At 40.5% G+C, this 18,892-nt stretch overlaps 1 protein-coding gene across 3 annotated transcripts in view; it reads right to left on the reverse strand.

The window, feature by feature from the left end:
* The window catches only part of ARHGAP10 (Rho GTPase activating protein 10), a 144,170-nt gene that overhangs the window by 116,107 nt on the left and 9,171 nt on the right, over positions 1 to 18,892 (reverse strand). The window contains exon 1 of one of the 3 annotated variants that reach the window (XM_083833631.1): positions 17,956 to 17,980. The exons of the other annotated variants lie outside the window; for them this stretch is intronic. Coding sequence (XP_083689757.1) covers positions 17,956 to 17,965 — 10 coding nt within the window. The 5' untranslated portion in view covers positions 17,966 to 17,980. Of the gene's footprint in view, positions 1 to 17,955; positions 17,981 to 18,892 lie in introns of those variants that run through there. 3 annotated transcript variants of the gene reach the window in all.

An 18,892-nucleotide genomic window follows, 5' to 3' on the forward strand; every position in this document is an offset into this window, starting at 1 on the left:
TTTAAAACAGCTCTTTTGTGAGCTGACAAAAATAATAACCAGATTTAAACAACTAGTTTTCTGTGGGTCCAACTAAAGGGACAGTGCTTTAATACTCTGAAATCTATGATTTGAGACGAACGCACAGCATTTCAGGCTCACATGACCAGTCTGATTCTTTTTGACACAATAATGTAGGTGACAAGACCGCTACATGGAAACTACTGATTTCTACAGAGAAAGAAAACCTTAGGTAGCTAAAAAATAAATATGCACATAGGTCTGGTTTGTTGTTGTTGGATGGTTGTTTTTTTTTTCTAAAACCCTTTTTCAGTGTACCATGAACCTTAAGAAAAATAAGCACTTCACTTTTTGCAAGTACACTCATTCTGAGTCACTGAATCTCAAGTCTCTAGAGGAAAAAGGTTTAGCAGAATAAATTGTTCGCAGGGAACTTACAATCCAGAAGTCTCAGTATACCAACAGTACGATCCTGGGGTTCAAAGGAGAGAGCACCAACGTTAACACAGCAAAGCTGCATTTAAGACATACTTCAGTGAGCTGAATCACAACACTCACGCTGTGACACTCTTGTTAGTGTATGCTTCTGTAACAATCTATAGGTTTTCTAGTTTAGGGAGATTTATTTTTGCTGTTTTCTTCTAAAGGAGAGAAGAAAAGATACGGGGGAACACTATTTAAAATAAACTACAAGCTAGCCTGGATAGTAGAATTATGGAATGGTTTCAGTTGGAGGGGACCTTAAAGGTCACCTAATTCCAACCCCATGGGCAGATGAAATCATAGTAGATGAAACCACTTTTTTAAAAAACTGTAATTAACACAGGCAACAAGAATGGTCATCAAGGCAGAATGCTATATAAATCTTCCTGAAAACATGTAGAAGTACATATAGAAGACTGGTTAATGTTTCTACAGAGCTCCTTTAAACATTAAAAAGAATCAACATTAAAAAGAATTTAATCTTGGAGCTGTGGGGGAAGGGGAGGGAAACAGTTCTCTCCCTTCTATTCGATTTTGTCTTTTAAATAAAAAAAGACAAAAAACCTGTGACTTTGAGAAATCAAGGAGTGTTGCAAAGACTTTGTTACATAGATACAACTGCAACAGCAGCAAAACCATTAATAAATTCTTACCAAAGTTCCTCATCAAAACACTGAAATTAACTATGAAATAGGAGTAATTTGAACAGGGAGGAAAAACCCTAAAATTAACCTAGTTAATAAAATTAACCACCACATTTCAACAGATATGGGAGTGGCATAGTTACTTGACAATGTAAGGTACCTATTTCAGTTTTCATAAGTCAGATCTTTCAGTCTGACTCCTCCAGTAGCATGTTCCTTCCCACACTCAAAAAAAAAAAAAAGAAAACCCACAAGTCAAGCCAGCATGAAAGAGGCACTTCCTTCACACTTGCCATATAATCAAAGTCATAAGCTGAAAGCAAAAGCACGAAAGGCTGCCTGCCAGTGCAGTGGTTACTCAGCTAGGCCAAGACACAGGACAGAGTGAATTCTAGTTACAAAACTCTCGTCTCCCCCTTCGTTAAGTGCTTAAGTTGCAATGTCGTTAAGATAAATCAGTTCAGTGCTTAAGATGCAATATCAAAAGCTGCTTTTCAGACAGAAAATGCATTTCTTGTCCTAGATGACTAAAATAATGGTATTCTCCTGCTGTCTGCTCTCAGAAAGAAAAGGCACTCTGTCATGGTAGAAAGCGTTACCACCAGAACAGCTTGAACAAGTTCTGCAGCATGAGACACAGCAAGTGGAAAGGCAGGCATAAAAGCATTCCCCTCAGAGTTCGTCTCCTGTCTCCCCACCAACCAAGCCCAATCTTGCTCAGCAGCCAACAGCTATCACAGTGACCATCTGGGACACGGAACGCATTTAATCCCACCCCACCTTGCCAGGTGTCACTGTGATCTGAACACCCTAGTTTTAAATACACACACACGTGCACGGTATGCCCAGAGAACCTGTAGATGCCCCATCCCTGGAGGTTCAAGGCCAGGCTAGATGGGGCTTCGAGCAACCTGGTCTACTGGGAGGTGTCCCTGCCCATGACAGGGGGGTTGGAGTCAGATGATCTTTAAGGTCCCTTCCAAGCCAAACCATTCAGTGATTCCGTACTGTATGTACAGCTATACAGATACATTCTAGCTGGACATCCTGCTATGCTTTCTGCATCAAAAAGCCCACCAGCAAGGACTGTTCCATGGCTGATCTCGTTACACTGAAGGTAACCATCCCCAAGCATTCTCAGTAAACCTGCTCTGTCCCCTAAAGAATAACCTGACTGAATGCAGTATCCTTGATCTAGCCGCAGTTTGGTGCAGCCTCCGTTTTTTCAGCTGACAAAGCAGGCTCCTGAGATCTGCTCTTACTTCTCAAGGGCAGTTCTAGATAGCTAACTGGAAGGTGCCTGAAGAGTGTCTTTCAGCTTTGGGAACAGCTGGCACCTTCAGCAGCACGCTTCCAGGCACTTGGACCACCACTGCCGGGTGCTGCCATGTCAAGCTCCGTCCCGCAGCAGCACAGCGCTCAGCAGCCGCACTGCGAGGCTCCCAGCAAGCACCTTCTCAAGTCAAAACCAACCCTAGTTCGGAGGGTGCTGCCAAAAAGTTAGCTATCCCACGGCCAGCTTTTGAAAAGCTGCCAGTAGTCTTCTGTATAAAAAGGATGCCAGACGAATCACGTATGCTTTCATTTGCTCAAGCCTTGTTTCAGATAATTCATGACTCGTTCGCCACAAAAGGAGATACCAACTGAAAGGCAGGAGTCAGGCACCCCAATTTTGTCTCTGGTTTCTGACACACTTACTTTGTAGTTCTGGGACAACACTATCTACAAAACGTCCATAAAAAAATAAAAGTCTAAAACAAGAAGCTAACGTCATTCAATCTATCATATGTGGACGTAAGGGAACAAAACAGGGAAAACCCTAAAGCGTTCAGTGAATCTGTTTGCTAGGGACAGCTGGAAAGGGCATGTCTTGATTTCAGTAGGAAGCAGGAGCTTCTGACCTAGTCCTAGAGATGTCAGGATAGTCTCTAACACTGTCAGGCTGCAAGGACACGAAGTGGTGCACACACCGGACCACCTAACGTGCTGCACTGGTATTAGCAACCACCCTACTAGGTCACAGCATTTCAAGTGGCATTTTTGCTTTAGAGAGCAGCAATACACTATTCTTGATGATAAAAACTATCAATTTTACAATCCTGCAATTTTTGTCCACGGTAAGTCTGCTGATTTCAGTGGCATTATCTGGGCACTAAAAAACATAGTGCCAGTTCTAAAAATCAAATGCAAGCTTTCCCACAATACCACTAAGTACACTTTGTACTTTACATTTCTTAGTTTCAAGGAGTTTGGAAACAATAAGGATAGCTGACACATTCAAGATTTTTCATTCATTTCTTAATCCATTTGCTAGTCATTTTTGTCAGATGTGTAAATTGTGAAAGAATGACAACCAGCTCTGAAATAAAAACAAAAAACAAGATGTCGGTTCTCAGCTTCGTGCTTTTTCTTCTGCTCTTCCCAAGCAGAAGTTCTCAAATAACATTGCAAAAAGTAGTGAAAGACCAGATAGTGTAAAAACCGCATGTTGATTTCATTTTCTAGTCCCAGTTAGCACTGAAAAATTAAAGTTCAAACATATATATATATAACAAATGATTTGTACAGTAAGTTACCCAATACATTTCTTCCTTCGTTTAATGTTTCTTTTTGATTCTAGATTTTATACCAAAATTATTCCTAAAGCAGGGGAAAAGAAATGTCACTTTAACACACCAGCTGTGATATTCAAAAAAAAAAGTTGAATTCTTAAGCAGCATTAGGCTTTGCATTCTTTAGTCAAACTCACAGACTGCCATCTTCTACTTTGCCCATTTAAGCCAGCACTTTGGTATGACTTACAAGAATGAGATGCAAAAAAAAAAAACCAGACAAATCTACGAACAACACAATGAAAAGCACCGGTGTAAGCTTTAAGCTGTTCCAACCTGTTCCACATTGTTCTGAATACATCCAGTACAAGACAGTACAAAGACTCACAGGACCTCTGCTTTTCTTACATGCTTTGCTGGGAAAGACTTGTAGGCAGGCAGAAGAGAATCTCTTCTATTTGGACAGGAGAGCAGACTGGGGAGGGCAATGAGGGGCAGAGGAAGCAGCTCAGTGCAGCTCAGCAGCACAGGCCAGGCCTCTACTAGAGCTATAGAAGTTTTGTACTAGCTCTTATTAATATCACAGTTATTTGGGGTTACTTGCTTTAAAAAAAAATAATAATGATAATAATAATTGCAACATCACGGTAGTGTAATTTCTCACTGCCCTGCACAGATAAATGCCACGCTTGCATGAAAATCTCAGGCACGATCAGAGACAGACGGTGCGAAAAGAACATTAAGCCCTTAATGATGATTAGCTTCAGCAACTAAGGCTGCTTTACTTTTGAATTGGTGCCTTCAGTCAGGATTCACCCTGCAGATACAGTTTTAGAGCTGTTTGCAAACCCCAGGCTTGTGATTCTCCAACTACAGCCCACTGGACCTCCAGTAACCCGCAAGACCTGTTAGATGCAGTTCACTGAGGCTCCACAGAGCTACAAACACCTCCACCCTCCTATCCAAAAGACCAAGGTCCGTGAGAAAGTTTGAGGGCAGACATCAGCCAAAACAAATGTTGAGCAGTTGCTTGTGGTACAAACTCCGCAGGAAAAAAAAAAAAAAAAGGACACACAGACCTGTAACTGCCACTTAGCTCATCTTGTGACACAAGTGTTTCGCAATGTTACTTCAAGAGCAGAATTGCCAACTAAGAGAAATGCAACAACCAGGTTCTACACAGACCTGCTGACTCCTCTTTACCTTTGCTCTTACTTGTGTTGACCGAGTGCAAGATGAGAAAATACGAGTGCCTGAGAACAGGTACCAAGGAGCTTTGTGGACTGATAACACTCTCCAAACCAACATTATGAATCCAGTTCTCCAGAAGCAAGCGATTGAGAAAACTAAGGTGTTTTTCTCCAAATTAATTCCAAAGAGAATATTTGCAGCTATATAGCACAAATAATTACTAAGACAGATAGCTAAAAACAAATCTGTTTTGTTACACACTCTAGAGTATCAGGATGAGTTATGATTTGTGTTAGCATCAGACCATTACGTTTTAGTCAAACACACAGTCCAAATAAGAGCTGAAACGTGTTTTTTTTTCAACGTTTATATTTTCATGACACTGGAATATACCACCAAACTGTGATCCAAACGTGAGAATTACTCTTGTATGGCAGTCTGAGAGAAACTGCATGCCAGTGCTGCACTGGTGGGATGGCAGTCACCTTGTCACTGCAGTAAGAGTACTTGTACCACAAAACACGCAAAACCAAGCAGCTCCCCCCACAATACTTCCTCACTCATTCATTCAGGTGAAAGCAGTGCAGCAGCTCTGAGGAACAGCACACACAAGTCCAGCCAGTTATCTTGCTGCTACTTTAGGAAGTAACATGAACTCCTCCAGCACTGTCAGTTTCCACTTCAAAACTAAAACACTGATGACCTATGCTTTCATTAACTGCTGTCTTCTTGGTCCTGGAGCATTTAACACATTAAAAAGCCAGAGCAAAGTGCAAACTCATGATGATAACCCCTGCACACATAACTGTAAAGTACCTAAGCCATGGGAAGGCCTGCATATACATCGGAAGAAAACCTCCCTGACCAGGTTCACCAAGTATTTGCAAAGGCAGATCAAAGAAAACAAGATAGCACACTTTACCAAAAAAAAAAAAAAAAGTTGTTTGAAACAGAGTTCACAGCTCAAAGGATACAGAGCTGGAATAAATGCAGAAAAGCTGCTTTTTGGTTAGTGCCTAGATACAGTATTTCAGAGAGCATCTTTAAAGTCTTCTATCCAATACTTCCATCCCCACCAGTAACATTCAGAAATAAGTGCAAATAGATTTCAAGAAGAAAATAGATCTTTTAAAAACACTGACAGAACTTAGACATTATTTTGAGTGTGACAAAGCATGCTGACGTATGACACCAACAGCATTTATTTTCCAAGGAAGTCTGCACAGAAGAAACAGTGAGTTGGTAAATTAAACAAAACAGTACTTTCAACTGAAACACCAGAAATGACTGAGCAATGTGCAGCACTACCTTTGTTTCCACTACTTCCCCCATGCACAAGTGTAATTCCACAGCTAAACACAGGACCAGTATGTGAACAGCCATCGCTGGGCTCATGCAAATTCTGCAGTCATGGGAAAAAGATGGTTGAAGAAACTCAGCGCCCGAAGAGGAAGCAATCCATCGCGTGCATTCTTTTAAAAGCCACGAAAGCAAGCCATGCAGCAGTACTGCAAGAAAAACTGGATTCAAATACAAAGCAAGTTTAACCAGCTGTTGATTAAAGATAAGTCTTGAAGCCACAGCAAGACGTACAGAGAGGAGGGATGCCGATGGCGTCATTTACAGTGGCTCAGAAGCTGGCAAAAAGCCACGCGTGTCAGTGTCCTGTGCACACACCGTGTAGCTGAGCTTCCCTGGTGGGACAGTCCCACTACAGGGCTGGGCCATACCTTCTAGACTTGGGAAAAATGTATCTGAACACTGTATGTGGCAAGGGTCTGTCGGCATCCACCTGCTGCAAGCTGCCTGTCCGGCTTCCAGCTGCCTCTCACAGCCTGAGCATCCCATGCCTAAAGCCGTTGTGGCTATGCAGGAACTTTGAAGGAGCAGGGAGCAATAATTTCATGCTAAGGCAATGATCCGAGAAATTTTAAGAAAAATGAGATCAACTGTATTTCTACCAGTTTTTTGAGTACCTTGGCATAAATTGTGTTTAAAAGTAGAAGTGAATTAAATTGAATATGTTGAATTAGGAAAGCTGGACTCGTGCAGAACAGGACTGGAAACTGTTTTACATTCCAGCCCAGGTACAGACTTCGACAAAGTCACAAGCTGTGTCCCTGACCGCCAGCCATTACAGGGGAAGGTATCTCAGCCCCTAAGGTACTAGCAGGGTAGAATTATTACTGAACAGCACACTCAGCAATTCCATTAGCCAGTTCTCACTCTCACCTCTTTTGTTACAGATAAATTGATAATGAAGCAGTGTACAGCTGTTTCACTAGACTATATGCACATTCTTATACACTCGTTTCTTAAAACAAGTGGTAGAACTTAGGTTGCTTATGTTTTAAGTAGGCCATGAGTTATTCTTCAAGAAAAAGACACAAAAACACAACTAAATCTGTTAAAATAATCTATATTTAAAAAATAGCACTTCCAAGATTGAGGGATCTATTATTTCAGGCAAATCAGTCTACAGGCACTGACATAATCCTGAATGTAACCTGGAGGGAGAGCTATAACAAGTACTTAATCAGATGTTCCATTATAAGAAATGGATAGCCACTATAAATCTTAACCACAATGACTCAGAACAGCAAGGTTAAAGCAGCAGCAATTTCAACTATATATAAAAGAATTAGTACCCTCATCACTACTCATCTTTTCACTCATTTTAAATGTCAGATGAGCCAAACATAATATAATCTTATATTAATGCGAGTGTCTTAGTGTATAATTTCATTTTGTTTCCTAGCCATCTTTCACACTGACATTTTTCCTTCCAGATTTTTCTTAGAATGTTCTTTTCAATAGTTCAACAGAAGAAACGGGGATAACGACAAAACTCGACCATCACTTCTACATATTGTTAAAAATGAGCAATGTTGCAGTTTATAGTTAAGGTCTACTGCATGGTAACTAGAAACAGTTTGGGGAATTATTTATTATCCAGATCACCAGATTTATCTGACCTAGATCACAAGAAACTAACCAGATGTTTAATCCTCCAGCTGCCAAATTCTTCGTCATGCTGTGAAGGCAGGCCCATCAAGTAACATCAACATTGTGCAAATATGCAAGATGAACAAGTCAGTATTTATGAAGAACTTCTAAAAGCTAGCATGAAAAGGGAACTATTTTAGTAATTTCAGACTCATGAAAGCTGGAAACACTTTAACTTGCTCAGAGCTGCACTTTTAAGTTCCTCTAGAGTTTTCTAAGAATTAGCCTTTAAGTAGAAAAAGAAGCTGTCATCAAAGTTTCTATTCTTGTATGCCATCCTGTGTCACTGGTACACTATATCCACTTTGACAGCAAACTACATATGGAACTTCTACAAATGCTGGTTATTGCCTTTTACAGTACTGATATGATTCAACTAACTGGGGGGAGGGAAATATCACTAGACATCAGGCAACATGCTTCCCTATCCATTCTGCTCACCCTCTTCATCACGCACAGATTAGATATTAACTGGCAAAACCAGATGGCATCATCGCACTTTCCAGGATATTTGGCAAGCAACCTTCAGGAAAAAATGGGCTTGATGCTTCTAGAAATAACGTTCTAACAATTTTTTACCACTAGGTTTCACAAGGATCACTTCTTCATATCTGTACCTAGTACTTACATACTAATGAGAAACTGCCTTTACTCAGAAATTAGTTTTATACTTGGACAAAAAAAAAAAAGGGAAAGAGTCAAACTACCAAAGAAATTAGAGGGAAACAAAAAAAGACAAAAGGAAAAACCAGAAGAGCTAGCAGTACACCAGGGAAAATAATCACAGCACCAATTACTGTGATGCAGCTTAAATAATATGCCACGACACAGCCAAACGGAACAAATGGAATAAGATGCAAACATTTGTTCCAATTTATCTTCTATTTATTTGAAACAGTGATGGGGCTGATGACTCAATAAATCAGAATTAACACTTTTTCCAGCGAAGCTCAACTAACCTACTATCAGCTGGACCGAAGGAACCTCACAGCGCTGCACCACAGCAATCTAGCAGCCAGATTTGTACAATAAAGAATCGTGTGTGAGAGTGCCAGGTTAACAGTTGGAAGTTGCTTTAGACAGCTGCAAATCTAGCTTTCGTTTGGGCATTCTTTGTGCTTTCAAAGAGGGTGCAGTCACAGACATTCAATTTCTCTATGTCCAAAGTTTGAAAGAGTCTGAGAAACCTTGAAATACAAATGACAAAAAATGAAGCTGCATGTAACACAAATCACAAGCTCAACACATTTTTTTCTTATTCGTGTTTTCCATATTTGAAGTTCTATTTGACTGCAGTGATTTCATAATCCCCTCCGTAGCTCCAAGCAAAACATTAGCAAGCAAAGTTGTTTTGCTCAGCCTGTGTGATTCCCGCTACCTACAGGACTGTGTAATTCAGAAAAATGCCGAAGATGGTTCCTTATCCCCTCTTTCCTTGAATTGTAAACTTTTTGTTTTGAGCTGGAAAAGAAAAGAAGCCACAGCCAACCAAATTATAAAGTGGAGGAAAAAGTAATATAGTCAGTTGAGCAAATGGCTAGCCTGGAAGCAACCACAACTATTTCTGGCTATATTCATTTGTCCTTTTTCTTGAAACAATGCACAAAGACTTTTCCTCTGTTAGTGGGAAATTAAAATAAAGGAAATCTTAAAGCTAGAAACCAACAAACATACCATGCAAAGATCTTTTAAAAGGAGAGGAAAAAGACTATTTTCTCCAAATTGCATCATATGCTTATCTTCCCAACATCTCTTTGTCATTCGTTTAAAACATTAATAATTACCACTTGAGTTGCTTTAAAGCAGCTCTTTCATTTATTAGCAAGTATGTTTTTGTTTCCCACTATAAATCAGGATATTTTTTTTTGTGTGTGACACATGGAGGTAATCAGGGAACAGAAAGTAATTCTTTGTGCTTTTTCTTAAACTTAAAAGCCAACATTTACACACATTTTACATTTCTTCTGCAAAAAAAACAATGCCAGTAAAAATCTCAGGTTACAACTAAACTCCTGGGACAGGAAATTATTTAGGTCGTGATGTCTGCAGCTTGAGCTGTCAAATACATGAATATTTCTGCACTTACACTTCAGTTACTTTCTCTTCCTAAACTGCTTTCCTTGACATTAAAGAAAGCAACAGCAGCACCTAAAATACTGCACCTAAGTGTTACTTAATCTAACGTTATAATCTATTAAAAAAAAAAAGGGGGGGGGGGGCAGGGGACAACACTGAAGGTCACTGGTAAAATGAAGAAACAGGTCAATCTTGCTGTGCCTGCGCTTCCCCAGCACCAGTAAGGACCAAGGATATAGGCACTTTCTGTGACCCTCAGATACTCAAAAGCAGCCTGCTTGGTAGATGCACAGACACTGTCAAATACCATGATCTCTCATTTTCACATGAGGAACATTCTTATACTACAGTTAAATATATAAACAGGCATTTGGCATAGAAAAACTACAATCTCTTATTTCAGCACAGAACGGTCCAAGTATCTACACAAATTTTCTAGCTGTTCATTATTCCCCTTTCCCTAAAACAATACAGCCAACTCAACACAAACACGTTCGCTGCTGACAGTCCATGATTTGGCCACATGACTGTCCTGCACATATTTCAGGTATTAGCCATGTCAGAACTAATTACCAGAGACTACTTGACAGGGTCTTTCACATTATCCAAAAAATGTGGAGGACACGGTATGTAACAAATCTCACCCAGCTCCGTTGAGAGTTGTAGTTTTGCTGACAGCTTTCCCTCCGTAAATTACTCCACATAATCACTGGCTAGCAGGTCACTAAGAGAACTGTCAGGAATCCAGTGCAAGATGTGGTTGTAAACACGACAGGCTGTATTTCTTGCACATGTATGAGATCCTCTTTGTCAATGACAACAGCTACAGCATCAGAAATGACACCGTTTCTGCTTGTACCGATAGTGAAGGTTTCTACTTTGACTTGACAAAGAGTGCTTCAGGCTGTGCTGCCCTTGACTTCAATTCCTGCAACTCAATTAATAACCCTGCCTAGCAAAGGAAGCGTATCAAGGGTGTGTGGATGAAATTAGAAGTTTTTCTGATTAGTAAATTTTTCCTCCCTCTATTTCTTGTCACTGATGAGCAGCACACAGATACGAAGATACAATATATAAGCACATATACAAGTACCAGTGGGAGCTTGTAGAAACACAACATCAACATTACTCATCTTACCACACTTTTCAGGCCAAAATACCCATCCAAAGCATTTAGGCAGCGTTTCAAGCATTAGTGTCTAACTTAAGAGTACAGGAAAAATGATTCAAAGGGAAGCACGTAAACATGTCTGACCAAGAGTCCTGTACAGTAAATACATACTGCAGCTTCATATAAGGAAGACAGGAAAGCACAATATCCATTTTTCCAGAAGACCTTCAAGTAAAAGTACTGCTATAATTTATATTTCAACTCCTTTGCTTCAGTGCACAGGAAGGAGAGATTATAAAGCTAATTGTTTAAGTGGAAATGACAGCTACATCTGGAAGACGCAGAGCAGGCAGGCAAAGCAAACATTCTCCTAGGACACAGAACAAACACTGAGAAGCACAGCTCTGGGATCATCGGTGACGTGGTTTAACAGCACAACCAATTTGGGAGGGCTGTGCTAATAACAGCTGACATACCAGTAGCACAGAAATACTAAAACTCAAATGTATACAGCACGAAAGTCATCTAAGCACATCAACTGCCCTCACACCCAAAATGCTAACTATATGTCGCTAAATGACGGACCGAAGTCCTGGAAGGCAAGGGAAGAGGATGAAAGAAGGCAGAGGAGGAGAAGGGAGATCCAGTGTCTGCCACCTCGAACTGAAACCTTCAACCATGGGCAGATTCTGGCCCTTACAGAAGGTTATCCAGTGGGGACAGGGGAGTTTGCACTGGCAGTGAGAAATGAATCTAACCCCACACATGGTGCTGCAAAGCATTCTTAGCTTTTCCTCTGGAAGTGCCAGCAGTGGTTTTCTACCTTCTCCTCCCACAGTTTTGTACCCAGCACGTGCTAGGCTCAAAATACAAATGTGTCTAGGTAAATGTAGACCCTCAGTATATCTCACCTGTGTTTCTTTATTCATCTTTATTTCTTCGGAGGCATATTTAAGCCTTTAAGCACAACTTGTCCTAATGATCATTAGTCATTAACTTATGGAAACCTGAGTGTTGCACGCTGATCTCTCTTACTTCTATATCACAGCAACCTATACCAAAACGGGTAAAAACACACCAAAGGCCAGCCTGGGAACTTGGAACACAGATAGCAAGGCTCTGAACAATGTTTAGAGTTGCATAGATTATACAGAACGGACAACAGAAAATAGATGTTGATTCCCTGATTGTTTACCAGATCGTAATCAGAGTTTGCTCCCTAGAACTGAATTTCTCTCAGTGAAAGATACATAAAATCATTATCTAGTTCTTCGGTATTTAAAACTTTAAACAAAGTGCAATCAAGACAGATTAGAAATTATCCACACACCATTGGCTGTATGGATACAGAAAAGGAAAGAAAAAGCATTCAGGTGTTTTATTTCTTAGATAAGGTCAATAGAGAACATACTAACTAAAAAAAACACATTCCCTAGCTATCTATCTCATTTCAGAGGCCAAATTCCAAAGCAGGCATCTGCAAATGGGAATCTCTGCATAAACAGTTCGTGGTCTGAGGTCAGCTCAGAGCAGAACCATCTTCTTCTCCTTATTAGTAATACAGATTTAAAAAATTCTTTATAAGGAGAAGTTGATATTACTAATATCAATTTACTTAAAAACTGAAAGCAACATGCCTATTGGGAGCTTACAATACAGCTGGCTTGCTGACTGTTGGCCATGAAATCCCCCAAGCCGCTTCTGATTCTCATTTTGTCATCATCTTTCCCATTGGCATAAGCATAAACCATATGGGCTTTACATACAATTCATAATCTTCACTCTTGGTTTACTAAGATTCAGTCTACTGTAATTTAAGACACTTGTCCATAATTAAGCCATGTAAAATGACAGGGACTAAGACTTAGATTTCAGTTCAGTGGGAGCCACCTGTTTCATGTTAAGGCAAGACAAATTAGGATTCACTCACAGGGTTTCCAGATAATTTTTGTTATTAGTTACCACTGTCAAGACACAGAAAGAGACAAATCCAAAAAAATCAGTCAATTACTTTTAGGCCTGGGTAGCAGCCAGCAGAAGTACTCGCTGGCTTTAGCGAAGGTTTGCCAAATGTTGAGAGACGTTAGCGTCGGCAGGGAATATTTCCTTTCTTGGCTTCTATCTGCCAGAGGTTGCAGTCACCAAATTAGGATTAAGGACGGGTCCAGAAGGAACAACGCAGGGCTAAATTTAGGACTCATCTCAGTACTATCTGCTAGGACAGAGCCTGAGTTGGTGGGATCACTGAGGTAGGAAAAAGAGGAAAGAGCCAAAACTGGCACTGAACTTAGAAGCGTACAGCTGGCTATGCCTGCCTGCCTCTGTCAGGGACTGAAGCAAGGAGGAACAGGAGGCAGGCCTAACCCAGGGGACCTCGGCCAGCGCGTGTGCAGGGCAGGACACCTAAGGCTTTGGACAGAAAGGACTGCCAAGCACAAGACGAGGTTTGGATAAGCCAAAGTCAACGTACTAAGTCTCCTAAAGCGTCTGTAAATTAACGCCTGTCTAGAGTTAGTTCTGGAATCGACGGGTGGATTTGAGGATCGATTTCAAGCCAGCACAAGCACACACGTTGCTGACTCTGACAGAGCCACCAAGGGAAGCACGATCTCAGGTTTGCTATTGCCATTTCTTGCTATTCCAGAAAGTACAAAGAATCAGGCAGATGTGATCATTACCTTGAAGGAACATTTAACACGACTGCATACAAAAACCAAAGACGTAAAATTCAGCATGCCTTCCTCAAATCTCCAAGTGCAAAACAGTTCTGATCACCACTTAGCAAACTGAATGGTGCTCTGAAATTGCCACACGATTCACAGTACAACCACAATGCCTGCAATCTGCCTTACTAAACAGGCTATTCTAATGCACTGCTTAGAAGGGTAAACGTCAGGGCCTCCTAATTACCAACTCCAATAGACTTGGTGTGCAGCCTTATCTAATCAGTTGGTCTCTCACCTCACTCGTCTGTAAACAGACCGAGCAGCCCAACCTACTTGGCAGGATGCTGAAAGACCAGCATCTAAAACGCTTTACGCACTTCAAAGTCCTACATAGGTGAAGAGTTTTGTTTGTTTATTGAAAACTACTCTCGCACTCATTTTAAATTGCACATGCTTTACATGACAGAAGAAACAATGCTACCAACAGAACACTGGAAATCATTACTAAGAGTTTAAAATGGGTTGGGACTGGGCTGATCTTAAGCAAGCAAGCTTGCCTTCAATGTTCCTGCTGACATTTCCTGCACACAGCTGTCTGCTGTTTTTTTCTAGTGGCTACCCTAAGAACATTCTTGCTGTCAAGAACCCCCGATCAGACCAAGCTGGTCAACGCACGATTACAGGACAAATCAGGAATTCATATAGAAGGGAAGAACCTTAATCACTAACAGTATGCGCATACATAAAAGCAACAACTCTCAATTCTCCCCATCATATTAACTATCCACTTGCAATAACTTTATATCCTACTGGAATCTAAAAGACTGAAAAACATTAAAACACAGACAAATGACATAAGTTAAGGAAACAAACAAAAAATGAACCCTTTATTGACAACAAGGAATTTTCAACTTCCTATACTGCAAGTACCACGAAAGCATCCCTGTGGGCTTTGATGGAGAAAGGAACAGTAGTCCAGAGAACATCAAAAGACAGTTTGTGAAGTGACTGACAGAACACAAAACCAACAGGTTTAAGCAAAGAACTTGGGAGGGAAACAAAACATTGAAATTCACTCAATAGCAGTCAATAAATGGGAGCTATCAGAGCAACATGGCAACGTTCTCCGAAACAGTATGGATTTTTCTTTCTCTGAAAAAGGTTACACGATCCTTCAACTTACGAAGGCTGAAGAAAACTGCACTAGAGAGCATTATAATGGGTCCCTCTCTGGAGGGGAAGCAACTGTGACTAAGCAAGTAACTTCAGAAAGACGAGCGAGAAAACCCACCACACTCCTCCTAAGTACAGGACTGATGGGCAGTCCTCTGACATTACTGCTTATTGACATCAATGTATTCCATCTGGTATCGTTTAGAGCTCCAAAAGCCCTGTTTTTTCCCCCCTAATTATTCTCCTGTGGGTAAAAACTTAACTGACACTGGCAACCCTGGATGTTTTGTGAAGGAGGGATGCAACTAGGAGAGAAGGCAGTTTACTCTGGGAAAAGAAGAAAAGCCTAGGAACAACATTCCTATAGGTTTCATCATTAACTTGCTAACTGGCACCCCTCTCCCCTGTATGCCATTAGCAGACCACATTCATTCTGTTCCTGCTCTCTATGAGAGTAAATTACAGAGTAGAAAAGCAATGGGAGATGCAAAGGAAAAAATATTAAAAAACAAACAAAACCACAAGCACCTCTTCCAAAGCTTAGCAAGGGCTTCAGAGAGAAATTGGTTCAGCCTTTACTCTGTTCTAGCAGCTCTAACACAAACTCTTAGGAACCACGAGCATGCCTCCATGCTAACCTGTGTGAAAAAACACACTATTGAACCTATCCTTCTCTTCCCTATTATTTGAACATTCACATATATTTGCTCTACAAATTTTCATCAGAACAGGCAGCTAGACATCAAACGAGGTGAGAGAGGCAGCAAACTCTGGCAGGCTATGACAAGATCTAAGAAGTGACCCAACTAAGACCTCACAGAAGGAAGAGAGAAAAAGGGAGAATCACAAGCTGCAGAGCAACTACGAGATATTTTCTGAGCAACATTGCTTCCCGGCTTCCCCCAGTGCCTCTGCTCGTCACTCGGGGAATGCCACCCCGAGCCACCCATCCAGGCACTCCGACTGAAACTCGGCAGCTGCTCACATCTCTCTCAGCTACTACACTAATAATAGTGTCCAGGAAGCAATGTTCCAATACGGCCATTCAATAACATTCTCGTGAAATGTGAGATCAGCTCCTGACCACTATTAAAATACTGCAATTTTCCATATTTGAAACAGAAACTGCAGGAGAGGGCGGCAGAAAAAAAGCTGATGATGAAGAACGGCATCCTTACTCAAAACAAGTGTAAACATAACTCTCCTCAAAAAGATTTACTTTCAAATCTGAGACATCAAAAACATCTGATCCCTTTTGTGAGCCTTCGACATCCTAAACACAAGTTATAGCTGTTAAAATAAGAACAGAACCAAGAAAGCATATAAAGAAAGTTTTATTTATATAAGGACTGAAATTAAAACAAATCTTGACAGTAATGTTTGGGTTATGTTTGATGCTTTTGGAGCATCAGAGGGTTTTATTTGTTTCACTGTGTGTCAGAAGGGGCTTTGTTTGATTGTTACATGTTTCTTACAAATCTGTAAGAAGCTCCATTAGGAGAAATTTTCTCTGTAACAGACAGAAGTTGGGGGAGAAAAGAAGCAGCTAAGGGATCAGTTACCAGTGCAGTCCTGTTACTTGCTCCACTCAAACCAAAACTGCTACTTTTCTTAACTGACCTCGTATTTTCTAATTTTATTCTAAAATGCATTGGTAGTAATAGTGCCAACATAATTTTCAAGAAGATATCAGAGCCATCTTCCTGGTATACACTTCAATGTACAAAAGAAGTATGAGCAAAGTATTTTCTCATGGAAGCAAGTTTTGCAGTAACACTTCGAATCTGAACAGCATTTCATTTTGTCCAGAGAGCACAGCAACAAGATTGCCGTGTCCAAGTTCTTCTTCACAAATGGATACTTCCTATAAAAAAGTGACTGACTATATGTTATAAACCTTAGAGCTGTCAAACCGCTGACTTAAATTCCCACTTCAACAATCTGCACTGCAAGGACAGAACAGCTGTCTTCTGAGTAAATAGTGCCATACCCTCCATACTGAGATGTCTAAAACATTACTGTAGGAGAATACCGCACATTCTCCTATCAGAAACTATTTTAAGCTAATTTACTTGTAGAGGATGAAAAAAAGTTTGTAACTACCACTCAATGCAAATGCCTACAGAAAAAAAGCAGTGGGTGCAGTCTTACATAAAATGCAAAACAGGCTGATATGCAACACCGCCCTATGGCATTTCAAAATTTGTGAACTATTTTACAGATAAACATGCCCAGATTTGAGGCAATAGCTTAAATAGCAATGGACAGAAAGAAAAAAAGATGGAGAGTTTGCCTAAATTGATCCCAAAGTCTAGATACGGATTGCTCTTTTGTCCATACCAAAAAATTACTCAAGTATATGAAAAGCCTCAACACTGTTGGGTGTTAGAAGAAGCAGCATGGTGTGACAGGATGAAAACACGCTACTATTTCATTCATTCAACTCACTTGTTTCCTGCCTACTACCTGGTCTGCACTACGAAGAGAAAAAAAGATAAATGAGATAATAAACAAAAAAACATAAGATAAATGAGATAAAGAAAGAGCACTATATACAATACAGATCTTGTTACACCAAAATATGAAGTATTTGCTGTAAATAAAGATAAATTCATACCAATGACACATTCCAATTACTGAGATATGAAAGCAGTTAATGGAGGCAGGAACAGAAATAAAATTTCGAGATAAATTAACACAAAGAAGCATTTCTGTTGAGTCTCAAAGCTACATTTTCAAACTAACATTTGCATCTAGAAGAGCGGTTTAGAGGCGTTCTGCTTCTTAAATACACATGCTAAAACCTATTTTCCACTAGGTCAACTATCGTGATTACTAGACCAGATATGGACACAGCCTTCTCAGGGATCTTCCAAGCTGCTCGTCACTATACCTTATCCCTCCGTGAGGGCATTTCCAGTAGCGAGGAATACGCTCAGAGCAGGATACACTCCGTGAGCACTGCCCAGAAATACAGCCACCAGCCCTCAAGTGCCTGGGCTTTGCAATGGATGGATGAGCCTTTCCAAGCCAGACAAAGCATTTCAGCTCACCTGAAATCATGGTATCCTGGCATATCTAGGTTCACATCTCCGTCAGTTTTACCCTCAAAGTTCACCTAAACAGAGGACAACATTCCCACACATGAGATGCGAAGATGTCACCCAGGCATTTCCTTAGTTCATTTAAGCAACCACATTAAAACTTCAGCTGATTTCTGGAGCTTTGCCCCATACCTCTATAAAACATAGCTAAAGACTTCTGTAAGAGGAAGGAAACAGGTGCCCAAAATACATTTTCATGCTGCCCCTTAAGAAGCACTGCCTTCCCCCTCAGGTGCAGCCCTGCAGAACCTCACAGGAAGAGCACGAAAGGTGTTGGCAAACACACAGACATGTTTTGTAATAGGTTGTGGCCATGGGACAGGAGAGTGTTTGCAGGTTCTTTTTAGCACCTGATTCTTTTACTTCTGTTATTAGAAGTAAAAGAAGCTACAAAGGATGCAATACATCTAGGTAGCTTTATGTCTTTCACCAGAAGTGATGGATTTGCTGGAACACTTCAACGGCCAGTCAAGAGGCACAACAGAAATTTAAAACTACTAAAAGTATAAAGGTAGGATTAAAAAAAGAAGTGAGACACAATAACAGTACAGTAATATTGCCACACAACAGGAACGTTTAAAAGCAGACTGGAAAATAGTCAGCTTTGCTCCTGAAAGGCTTGCAGACAAGAAATGAGTTGAACTGACAAAGCTTTAGAAAAACAGTTATTCATCTTGTCAGTTAGAGCAGGCCTTTTCTACAGAGACAGCACACAACCTGATATTTTAACAGGAAAACAGCGTTCACAATGCAAATTATAGTTTTGTTCTCAAAGCACCAATGTGTTTCAAAGGCTGAAACTACAGTGTTTGGTTTGTTAATCCACGTAAGCTACAAACTCAGTCACATGACAGATTTCTAAGAACAATGACCTACTGCCAAAATT

This window comes from Anser anser (genome assembly GCF_964211835.1).
Source record: "Anser anser genome assembly, chromosome: 4".
NCBI lineage: Eukaryota > Metazoa > Chordata > Aves > Anseriformes > Anatidae > Anser > Anser anser.